This window comes from Ovis aries, chromosome 4, assembly GCF_016772045.2.
Source record: "Ovis aries strain OAR_USU_Benz2616 breed Rambouillet chromosome 4, ARS-UI_Ramb_v3.0, whole genome shotgun sequence".
Lineage (NCBI taxonomy): Eukaryota > Metazoa > Chordata > Mammalia > Artiodactyla > Bovidae > Ovis > Ovis aries.
In genome coordinates this window covers 6,669,142-6,682,066 of record NC_056057.1, presented here as the reverse complement: position 1 = coordinate 6,682,066, position 12,925 = coordinate 6,669,142, and the positions used below count along the sequence as shown (strand labels likewise).

The 12,925-nt window shown below is 34.5% G+C and overlaps 1 protein-coding gene across 6 annotated transcripts in view; it reads right to left on the bottom strand.

Moving 5' to 3' along the window:
• Positions 1-12,925, bottom strand: part of ZPBP (zona pellucida binding protein) — a 153,606-nt gene that overhangs the window by 62,804 nt on the left and 77,877 nt on the right. For 3 of the 6 annotated variants that reach the window (XM_042248361.2, XM_042248362.2, XM_042248363.2), the window contains 2 exons: positions 8,737-8,914; positions 3,466-5,582 (listed from right to left, as the gene is read on the bottom strand). In XM_042248361.2, the coding sequence (XP_042104295.1) occupies positions 5,329-5,582; positions 8,737-8,914 (432 nt within the window). In that variant the 3' untranslated portion in view covers positions 3,466-5,328. The other 3 variants (XR_009600318.1, XM_015095179.4, XM_060414424.1) reach the window with 2 other exon arrangements.

Here is a 12,925-nt window from a genome sequence, read left to right as displayed (position 1 = left end):
ACCAAATTAATCACTTTAGCTAGACTTTGAATAAAAGAGAAAAGACTTAAAATACTAAAATAACAATCTGAGTGAAAGCTGGGATATTACTACTGATTTTATACAAAAAGAAATATAAAATTACACTATGAATAACTGAACACCAATAAATTAGATAACTGAAATGAAATGGACACATTTCTAACAACACATAATCTACCAAAATGACACATAAAGAAATAGAAAATCTGAATAAACCTGTAACTAGTAAGACATTAAATTACCAATCAAAACTCTCCTCATAATGAAAAGCCCAGGGCCAGATAGCTTCACTGGTGAATTCTATTAAAATTTAAAGAGGCAACATAATTCCTTTTTCAAACTCATCCGGTAATGCAGAGGAGACACTTCCTAACTCATAAAGTTATCATTATCCTGATACCAAAGCCATATAAGACACCTCAAGAAAATTAAGCCAATATCCTTATGAATGCTGACAAAAATCCTCAACAAAATACACCAAATTTAGCAACATATTTAGAAGACTGTATGCTGTGACCAAGTGGGTTTTATTCCCAGAATGGTAGGATGATCCAACATACAAAATCTTGATCAAATATATATATCACATTAACAGGATAAAAGAAGGAAAAAAAATGCTCATCTCAATTCACACAAAACATTTTGCCAATGTCAATACTCTTTCATAATAACAATAATCAACTGTGTATGGAAGAAAACTCTCTTAAAAGTCATATATGAAAAACTAACAGCTAATATCATATTTAACAGTTAAAGATTGAAAGCTTTTTCTCCAGAGCCACTTATATTCAACATACTGGAAATTTTTGACAGGGTAATTTGGTAAGAAGAATAAATGAATATAATTTTTAAATAATAATAAAATTATTTCTGTTCATAGATGCCATGATCTTACATGTATAAAATATTCAACTTAAAAAAAAAACTTACTAAATCCAATAAACAAATTCAGCAAAATTGTACCATATGAAACCAATATGCTAAAACAGGTGCATTTCTAGAAATCAATAATGAATAATCCAACATGGGAGTCAAGAAAACAATTCACTTAAAATAGAATAACAAAGAACAAAATGGTTAGGAATAAATTCAACCAAGAAGGTTGAATTTGTAGCTTACTACAAAACACTGCTGAAAGAGTGTTTTGAAACAGGAGACAAAAATTTGAAAAGATATCCTGTGTTCATGGATTGCAGGACTTAAATATTAAGATAAAAATACTACCTAAAACAATCTACAAATGCAAAGCAATTCCTATCAAAATCACAATTTGAGTATGTCATTTTTTCTTTTCAGAAATAGTAAAACTCATCCTAAAATCCACAAGGAACTCTAGGATCCATGAATAGCAAAACAATCTTGAAAAATAAAGATTTAGATCAATTACACGTCTTGATTTCAGAATTTATTACAAAGCTGTAGTAATCAAAACTGTGTGATATTCGCATAAACACAGATATACAGACCAACGGATCAAAACAGAGGTCCCCGAAACAAATGCTCACATACATGGTCAACTGATGTTCAACATGGAAGCTAAGACCATTCCATGGGTAAAGCATAATCTTTCCAACAACTGGTGCTGGAAAAGTGGATATCCACATGCAAAACAATAAAGTTAGACGCTTACATTGTATACAAAACTCAACTCTCAAAGACCCCACCACCAAACAGAACCACACTGGGGATTAGGTTTCAACATATGAATTTGAGGGGATATAACTTTGGTGAAAAGTATAGAGGAATTCTTTGAACTATTTTTTTCACTTTTCTGAAGTCTAAATTTTATATCAAAACAAAAAGTTTAAACCAATCAGTTACCTAGATAGAAATCTAAGTAAAATATTTCTAAGACATCTATAAGAACAATTATAATTGGGATATATTTAAACAAAAACTTAACGGGATATATTTCAATGAAGATGCACAAGCATATGCACGCACACACTCAGATACACACACATCACGCTCATGAGTTGGAAGACTCAATATTGGTAGGACGACAGTTCTACTAAAGAGACTGATAGTTTCAATGAAGGGACAATCAAAATCCAACAGCTATTGTTATAGAACTTGACAAGATATTTAAAAAGTCTGACTGGAGAGGCAATGGGCCTCATAGCACATAGTGAAAGTCGCTCAGTTGTGTATGACTCTTTGTGACCCCATGGATTATGGAATTCTCCAGGACAGAACACTGGAGTAGGCAGCCTTTCCCTTCTCCAGGGTATCCTCCCAACCCAGAGATCAAAGCCAGGTCTCCCACAATGCAGGCAGATTCTTTACCAGTGAGCCACCAGGGAAGCCCAAAAGTACTGGAGTGGGTAGCCTATCCCTTTGCCAGAGGATCTTCCCAACCCAGGAATCAAACTAGGGTCTCCTGTATTGCAGGCGGATTCTTTACCAATTGAGCTATCAGGGAAGCTGTCATAGTACATAAGGACATGGCTTATCAGAGATTTGAGACTCGTTAAAAGTTGTAAATAATTGTTGAAGAGATAGACTAATGCATTAGTGGAACAAAAAGTATTCAGAAACATATCTACCTAAAGAGACACAAATATGTAGCACTGGGTAAAGGAGGACACTATTGAAGGTTTCAAAGTAATGAGATGATTACATTTGGAATTTACAAGTATAATCAGAAGCAATGTGGTATACGGACTGAAAAGGAGAAAAAGGAAAGGGGCACCAGTTAGGAAAAGACTATAATCATTTGAGGCAAAAAACAATGAAATCCAAATTACAGTGGGAATGAAATCAAGCAGATAAGTTTGGGTGAAACCTCTAAACATGAAATTAACTGTGGGAGAGCGGTGAGGGAGAGCGAAGAGAAGGAAGGGTTGAAAAGTGCAAAGGACTGCTGTCCAGTTAACAAGTCCTGAGTGGCAGACCTGTGAAATCTCCCAGACAAGGAATCAGTCTAAGCACATGCAGCAGGGTGAGAGACATGGTCCTTACTTCAAAGGGCTATAAAATTTTGCTTTTTAGTTTTTGAAAAGTCATACTCAGAATCTATTAAAAGACATACCAAAATATCTGTAGTTACATATACATTATAACACTGTAATACATTCTAACATTGTCATGCACTGTTACACACGTATTATAAGAGAGATTAAGATAGGGTGAACATGCTAAACTATTATAAAACACAGCAAAAAATGTAAAATATCAAAATGTCCATTATTTAAGATTAATACTCATTTTTCTATAAATTTATACAAAGAAGTAACTAAAAAAATATAAGCTGGTTAAGTAAAAGTGTAAACATTTAATACAATGATAAAAAAGGAAACAATCTAATTTCTAACATAAACAAAATGATTAAATATAATTCCTATGATTAGTTAGCTATTTTTAATAAGAGTAATATGCAGAGTAGAGTAACATGGAATTGTATTTATAACTTAATGGTCAACAGAAAGAGTCACAATAATTTCATTATTTCTGCGGAACCATTTATTGATATAGCTCTGTTAAAATTATAAACTTATGAAGACAAAGATCAGGTGATACCATACACAAATGATAAATTTGAATTATTAGAGAAAGGAAACACTTGTGAATGTTTTTCTATAGCATGCCTTTAGCGTTTTAACAATGGTGCTCAAGCTTTAAAGGAAAATTTTAAATTTTTACCGTTTTATTATGAACTCTAACACACACAAAAAATAAGATATAAATGTACAATGTAATGAATGTTTGCACAGAAGACCTGTCTAGAAACAATTAAGGAACATAAAATTGGAGCCTGCCACCTCTCAACACTGCTCCTGTGTCCCACTCCACTCATCCCCCGTCCCCATCACAAGTCAGCATTAGTCTTCTGTGTCACAGTGATAATTTCCGTCGACTGCACTGTGGTTTTAGCTTTCAGCATTCATAAATAATCTCCATAAAACAGAGTTCAGCTATGCCAAATTGTATGGATTACACTGTGGTTAATTGGCTTCTTTTCCATCAGTTATGTTTATAAAACTTATCCACATGGTTCTAATTCCCATTCACCCATTATAGCCATTCCTATATAACACTCCCATTATATGAACAGATCACTCTTTTATTTGTACATTTTAACATGAATGGACATTTGGGTTGTCTCTAGTTTGGGACTATGAAAACATATGCTGTGAGAAAATTTTCCTGAGAGTCAAATGCTAGATCATGGAGTATGTGCATCATCACGTTTACAACAATGCCAGACTGCTTCCCCAGGGATACGGTTTACATCCATTCAGGCAGTGTACTCCAAGTCTCCACAGCTTTTTAAACATACAGTGTACTAAGACTGTTTACTTTTTGCCCATCTGATAATTGTGTAGTAGGATCTCCTTTAGTTTTTAATTTACATTTTCCTGATTACAAAAAGGTTGAACATTTTTCACGGATCCATTGACCATCTGGAATTACTCTCTTGTGAATTACTTATTCAAACCTCTTTCCATTCTTTCAAAATTGTCTTGTCTTTTTCAAAAATGTTTTCTATAGGCTTTTTATATGACCTAGTCTTTTGATGGTTATATCCATTACAAATAGTTTCCACTCTCTGGATTATCTTCTCTTTGGCATATCTTTTGATAAACCTAAGTACTTAATTTCTATGCAGACAAAACCAACAACCTTTTTTTATAAAAATCAGTGATCTTAGTCTTTTTCTGATGCTGAAGATGTGATGATATTTCCTTGTTATATTCTAAAATGATTACAGTTCTTGATCTATTTATGTTTGTAATACATCTGTAAGTGATTTTTAGCTGAGTCCAATCTTAATTTTCTCTATATTGCTTTATATGCCAGTATTACCTGACAATTTTCATGTATGTTAAGCCCTCACAAATTCAGAAATATTGTACTGTCACCTCTTCTTTTTAGACCTATCTTTTCATCACTATGTAAAGCCTGCTTGTGTAACTCATAAGACTTCTTGCCTTAAACTTTGCTTTGCTGACATAAGCTTTTTTTGTTATTATTTTTCTTGGTGCTTGGATATAAAATTAGAGTAAGAATTCACAGTTACATGTGTGAGCATAATAAATTTTTAGAGTCTAAAATACCTTATTAAAAGTAACTATATCTCCTAAATAATTTACTTTCACTGCAAAACTGAAGTGTGAAAGTATCCTTAATTAATAAAATTATCCAATGTTTACCCTGTAAGCTAATTATTTCTAACTACTGACACAGACTTTGTATCATCATGATAATCTTGCTAAAGTTTCCTGGGACTCCCCAAAGCTTTGGATGTGCAACAGAAAACTTTATTTATAAAGAAAGTAACAGAAAACAACAATGCTGCATAAAGTGTCAGAAAGCTCTCTCTTCACCCATTATAATCAATGACAACCAGTCAACTGCTTCAGCAGGACGAAAGACATCCCGTCTAGGTACTGCTTTATCAATACCAATATTCAGCAGGCTCAAACTGTCGTGGACATCAATCCACCTAGGACACTTATAAACGTAGCTGACTGGCTCCCATACCGTGGATATATTTTTGAGAAGATCTTCAGGTAACAGTGTGGGAGACCCAGGTTCAGTCTCTGGGTTGGGAAGATCCCCTGGAGAAGGAAATGGCAATCCACTTCAGTACTACTGCCTGGAAAATTCCATGGACAGAGGAGCCTGGTGGGCTACAGTCCATGGGGTCACAAAGAATCAGACACGACTGAGTGACTTCACTTTCACTTTTCACTTTCAGGTAACTTTAAGACACTGCCATAGATTAAAGAACAAGAAAAAGGAGGAGTGGGATATTATGTCCAAAAATGCTATTTGATGAGGTTAAATAGGAATAAAATAAAGAGGAAAACAAGATATACAGAGTCTTACAGAAATAATAGAAACCACAGGAATTACACAGTAAAACATATTTTAGAATCTGGATTATAAAAAAATTCTATCAGAAACAGTATAATATTCCAGCTGGACTTTGGTTGTAGTATTTTTATGATATAATTTATGAAATTATGAGATATCTATAATTCACAAATTAGAACTTATTCATTATTCATGTCAAAATTATAGACAAAATGATGCATATAATAAACAATGCTAAATGTGAAGTTGAAGTTTTTTAGTAAAAATCAATTAAATTGCTAAGTTAACTAGAAATGATAAAATAGTAGAGGTAGAAATGTTAAGTTTCCAGGCTTATAAGCAAACCATCTTTATCTGTGGTCTAGATGTGAAAACTAAATGAGTAAAGTAAAATAGCCCCCAAAAAAGAAAGCATCACTGTTTACTTAACCGACTGTTGAGAAAGTAAATAAACTCACATAATAGATCTGCTTACTCAATCTGTGCTGAACACAGACTGTCGTCATTTTGGAAGTAAGTTATTTTACACAGTACCTCATACATTTTATGTGCTTCTATCTAGCATTTCATTTCACACTTGAATGGATTTTAAGTTCATTTAATATGTTAATTTTGTCTTGTAAGTATTGTTGTATTTTATGTTGCTGTTGTTTAGTCATTAAGTTGGGTCTTACTCTTTTGCGACCTCATGGACTGCAGTTCACCAGGCTCTTCTGTCCGTGGGATTTCCCAGGCAAGAGTACTAGAGTGAATTGCCATTTTGTTCCCCAGGGAATCTTCCCAATCCAAGGATCAAACTCGCGTCTCAGCCACTGCAGGTGGACTCTTTACCACTGAGCCACCAGAGAAGCCCATTATATTTTACAGAGTCTTTCAATTTGCAGAACAAATAAGTATGTTTCTGAGTAACATGTGCTCTTTAAAATTTTTAGAATGATAGCCTCATATGATATAGACAAAAATAACTGTATCTGACGAGGACTTGAAGGTCACATTGTACTTAATTAGTTCTGTGCAAAAAAGGGAGCTCCATTTTGCTTAAGTAGTCTAACAGAGTTGATAATAACACAAAAGTAATCTAAATTAAAATATTTATTTATCATTGAATGACACAAATGGAAATATAACAAATCATTAGTTGATAAGTATACTGAGCAATGATAATGATCCCATAAAATTCAAGAAATAAATGTTATTTCTCTCCTCTATTCAAAGATACAGTTCATACTGCCACATTAAATTTGAATTCTCCCACTTTGCTCTCAAAGCCTGCCATGCCCTTCTGATACTAATCCTCTAGCCCCAGTCAAGTGAAATCCCCCCAGAAATCTGAAGCTCAATCATGCCCTTGTTTGGGTGGTACTTGTTAAGCTAGAATCTTCAGAGTCCTACCTCAAGGGTCAAATTACTCAGAAAGCCTTTTTGCCAATTACATTAATCCTTTAGGATCCATCCTATCTCTAATTTGGTTTGCTTTATATAATCCCCTTTCTGTTCTTTTCTCTGTGGTGTAGTGGTCTCTTGTTCACTAATTGTTTCCTGGATATATCTCCTGTATCGCTAAGCTCTGTGGGCCAAGACATGCATGTGAGAGAGCATTTCAGAGCCAGAAAAATTTTAGAGATTTATACATATTTTATTTATACTTCCAGCGGTATCTATTGTCAAGAATAAGAGAAGTACTTAATTAACCTAATCAAACAGTATAACACATAGTAACTTGAATGTTATAATTACATGGTAAAATGAGAATCTCTGAAAATTACACTATCTGAACTTTTATAAATGCAAAAAAATTAATGATGAAATTATCACAATAATAATTATGATGAAACCTATTATTTCACATGAAAGAGCTACATTTAACTATTTCAAATTCTTGGAATTAATGATATATAACTATTTAAATGTTTTAGCTTGTCTTAAAAGACTTTATTGATGGATAATGTAAATGCATTTAATAGACAGCTAAACTACCAGGTTTTGTTTTCACTGTTTGGCATTCCTAGGCTTTTCTTCATCATTTTCTGTGCTCTAGTGATATATGTAAGCACAGATTGGCAAAACAGTCACTAGGTTGGTACTTGTAAGTGTGTTATTTGTTAAATTTGTATTTCCTAAGACAAATTTTCAGAACATTTTGTCAAAATTCATATCCCTAAACAAAAAAAAAAAATATGAAAAACACAGAGCAAAATCTAACCAAGTTAAGTAAAGCAAAGTAAAAATAATATTTAGAGCTCTATCAAATGAACAGGTTTTTCATCTAACAGAAGATAACAGAAGAGAAGGGGAAGAAACGGAGACTTGGAAAATGGTACTAATCTAGTGGTATTTTTATTAGAAAGTCTCTGAGGATTAACTGCCTCAATCAACAATGGAAACTAGAAATTCAAAGACTTTGCATCCATGTCCCCATGCTAACAGCCTCTACAGATGCTTCAATAAGAGCACACGATGGAGGAAATCCAGACAGCAGCTCAGACCCTTCAGTGGGAGGATCGAAGGCCAGGAGGAAGACTGGCAGGAAAGCAACTCACACACTTATTTTTTAAAAAAGTAAAAAGATACCTAACCTAGGCTATATGAATGTAAAATCCTCAAAAGTTGGTTCTAAAATAAATATAGTTTGGCCATTAAGATAAGTAACTCTAGGTGTCTCATAACTAGCATTTGTTTTTCCTCCCAGATAACTGACTGATGCCCCAACGCCTCTTTACTCTAATATTAAAACAAGGCCAGAATTAAGCCAGATGTTTTCTTTTAAATCTTCAGGCTGAGTCTTTTCAAACACACTACTTCAAACCTAAATAATAGTAAATAAAAGTGACAGACATTCACTTAGGCATAATGAAGGTAAGTGAACAAATCATGAAATCAGATTTCATTACATACCACAGCACTCAGGACATCGTGGGTGTTTCAGGATATTCATTCCATACCCTGGGAAGCAGCGATTAATCCAAACCATTTGGAGGGTACCTTCAATATAGTATATCTCAGGCAATGGCTCTGCACGTCTGCCCAAAACTTCCACTTGTTGATTAAAAAACCGCTCTATGAGATTTTTAGCCTAAGACAGAAATACAGTATGGAAAACCATTATTGCATAAATGTGAATTTTAGAACAAATAAGGATTTGTATGTTTTAGAAACAGTACAAATTCTCAAGGTCCTTATTTTTTCTGAATTCGAAGGATATAAATAGCACCTATAAAACTGAAAAGATTTCAACTATAAACCTCAAATATTTTCAAATACAACACAGAGAAAATATTTCAATATATAACCAAACTTTTTGGTCCTTTGGTTTTGAATAATATGTGAAAGTGTTACAGTCACTAAAGTCGTGTCTGACTCTTTGCGTCCCCATAGATTGTAGCCTGCAAGGCTCTTCTGTCCAAGGAATTCTCCAGGGAAGAATACTGAAGTGGATAGCATTCCCTTCTCCAGGAAATCTTCCTGATCTAGGGATCAAACTCAGTTCTCCTGCACTGTAGATTCTTTATGGCATAAGAGCAAAAATAAGACAGTACTTTGAAATAAAATGTACTTTCAGAAATGTACTCTAACAATTAAATGTTCTTTAAAAAATGTACTTTAAGAATATTTAAGAAGCATATGCTGAGGCATCTGCTCCACTCTTTCCATACAGAAAAATTAGATTTAAAAACAAGAGGGAATACAGCCCATATTAAAACTTCTAGCTCTGTTTCAAAAATCAAATTTACAAAATAATTAAGGCATAATTCTGATCTATAATTAATTACCACTTTACTTATAATAATTATTCTGTCTTGACTCCTAAAAGTAAGGAGAGGCTTACACTTTTCAGTGACTAGTAAGCTTTACCTGGTAAAGCATGACGTATGGTTATGAGTTAACACCCTCTGTAAGTCAGTTAGTTCGGCCCAGTTCTTCTATGCTAACATTCAATTCTAATACAGTGAGAAGCAGGGATGAAGGAACTCATGTTGATCTATAACCACTAATGGTGTATCTCAATCTACTGACTTCCTCAGATATCTTTCAAATTATATTTCTGCCATGGAAATTTCTACAAGTGATTGTAAAAATGTTTTTCAGTATAGTGCATTCAATAAGTCTATTACTGAATTACTATATTTTACAGTCTACATGGTTTTCTTGTATTTCTAATAAATTCTGTCAAATTTGCTATTTATTTTTAGTTAAGGAAGTGCTTACAAATTAATTAGCTACAAGTCTGGTATGTAATTAACTATATTTAAATAGTGAGTGAAAGTCACTCAGTCATATCCAACTCTTTGCAACACCATACTATACAGTCCATGGAATTCTCCAGGCTATAACAGTGGAGCTGGTAGCCATTCCCTTCTCCAGGGGAAGCTGTTCCCTTCCCAGCCCAGGGATCGAACCCAGGTCTCCCTCACTGAAGGTGGATTCATTATCAGCTGAGCCACTAGGGAAGCCCAAGAATACTGGAGTGGGTAGCCTATCCCTTCTCCAGCGGATCTTTCTGACCCAGGAGTCAAACTGGGGTCTCCTGCATTGCAGATGGATTCTTTACCAACTGAGCTATCGCGTGAAAGTGAAAGTGTTAGTTGCTCAGTCATGTCCGACTCTTTGCGAGCCTATGGACTGTAGCCTGCCGGGCTGCTCCATCCAGGGGATTTTCCAGGCAAGAATACTGGAATGGGTTGCCATTTCCTTCTCCAGGGGATCTCCCAGACCCAGGGATCAAACCCGGGTCGCCTGCATTGCCGGCAGATTCTTTACCATGTGAGCTACCAGGGAAGCACAAGACTACAAATAAAATTTTCAGGAGACACACTCATAATCACTTAGCTTCCTAACATTCTATGCAGAAAACAACAACAACAATGAAACTAGATCTGGAAAACTGGACTTGATGAACAAAAATAATCATGCAAATCAGATTTCTGTTTCCTGTTTTCCTTCTAAAAAGCAGAATCAGGATAAGTATCTCATTTGGTAGAAATGGAAAGAAAGTAAATTACTTGAATCATTGACTCAGTTTTTAAAATAATGAGTATGTTGATGGTTACTGCTGCTGCTGCGAAGTCAGAGAAGGCAATGGCAACCCACTCCAGTACTCTTGCCTGGAAAATCCCATGGACAGAGGAGCCTGGTGGGCTGCAGTCCATGGGGTCACAAAGAGTAGGACACGACTGAGCAACTTCACTTTCACTTTTCGCTTTCATGCATTGGAGAAGGAAATGGCAACCCACTCTAGTGTTCTTGCCTGGAGAATCCCAGGGACGGGGGAGCCTGGTGGGCTGCCGTCTCTGGGGTCTCACAAGGGTCTCACAACGGGTCACTGTACCAAATAAAGGGTGAAATTGGGGAATTCTCTGAGTTGGGTAATAATGAAAGATTTTAAAACAAAAATTTTTGGACCAATTTGGATGACGTAAGAACAAATCATGATTATAGAAATTCTTCATAATTTAATCACCTAATTAAGATATGAAGAATTAATACTATAGAACAAAAAAAAGAATTAATACTACAGAACAAACATCATAATGCCTAGTCTAAGCTACTATTCAACTTTACAGAATGATTAAACATATATGGAAGGAATATGTTCTATAGTTATTAGTTATTGATTACAAGACTAGAACAAGAAATCATTAAATATATATATATATATATATATATATATATATATATATATATAGTGAAATATATAAATTTCTCCATGGGGAAGTTGAACAGCTTCCTTTGAGTACCACAATCTGTTCCCATGATCATGCCAAGTTAGGTACTAAAAAAGGTGATTAGGAAGGCTTTTACTATTTGCATGACATTAGTCCAGCAAGCCCAGAAAACAACAACTACTTAAAATTATGGAACTCCTAGGACAGGCAAAAATGCTATACATTATAAAGGATCAGATTTAGACTGGAGCTCCAATAACCATGAGGGGAGAATTCATTATGTACCAGCTATTACAAACAATACACTTCTAAGATAGAATCTGTTGGAAAACTTTGGTTAACACCTATATTTGGGAATCTCTTTGGAAAATGACTAGAGTCATCAAATAGGACTAGAATTAAGAAGCAAAACTAAAACAAAACAAAAAAAAAAAAGAAAAGAAAAGGAGATAGAGGCTTAAGGTATCTTGAATGAAATGGAAAGAACTGTGAATTTGCACAGAAAAAACTGGCAATCTTGGTGCTCAGTGAGCAAATGAGAGGTAAGGTATCCAGATCTTACAGGAGAATGTTCCAATGTCCATATCTTACAGGAGAATGTCCTTTTTAACTGTTGAAGAAGATTAAATGAAAACACAAAGTCATCCCTCTCATGGTAGGAACACCAACACAAATGATGTATACACACTCAGATCACGAAGGAAAGCAAAAGGTTATACAACAGTTTGAATTCCCTGGAAGGTGGAATCCACTCCTAAGAAGCATAACCAATCCTAGAACTTTAGAATAAAGAAAAATTAAATTTGCAATGTAGAGTCTACATGAGTCCTGAAGCAACAGGCAAAAGGATCAACTCTTCACTCAGAGTTGGTCACTGAAGCGGTAGTTGTTCCATAGGAAATGAAACCTGCACTGGAACACGAGATTCTTTAGAAGAAAGATGAAAGATAATTCATAATTCAGGTTTTAAACTTATTAGAGATTTAGCTGTCATATTAAGGTTTTTATAGTAGTATATTTCTAACTGATAAAAGCAGACAAGATGGAAGTAGAGGACAGAAGTGACATTTAAAAATACAGAAAAAGATTTCCCATTTCCAACCATATGATGCACCAGATATTCTGGAAAATCCTCCTGCTAAAAATCACCTAAGTGAATATAACAGAGCAAAGACTTTGTGTAGCTATGTTTCAACAACAAGAGAGAAAAAAAAAGCAAAAAGGAAGACATGGAGAAAAAGAAGCTAAAAATGAAAATTGCAAGCCAAATATTAGCTACTATTAATGATGTGGATCACAATAAACTGTGGAAAATTCTGAAAGAGATGGGAATACCAGACCACCTGACATGCCTCTTGAGAAATCTGTATGCAGGTCAGGAAGCAACAGTTAGACAGGACATGGAACAACAGACTGGTTCC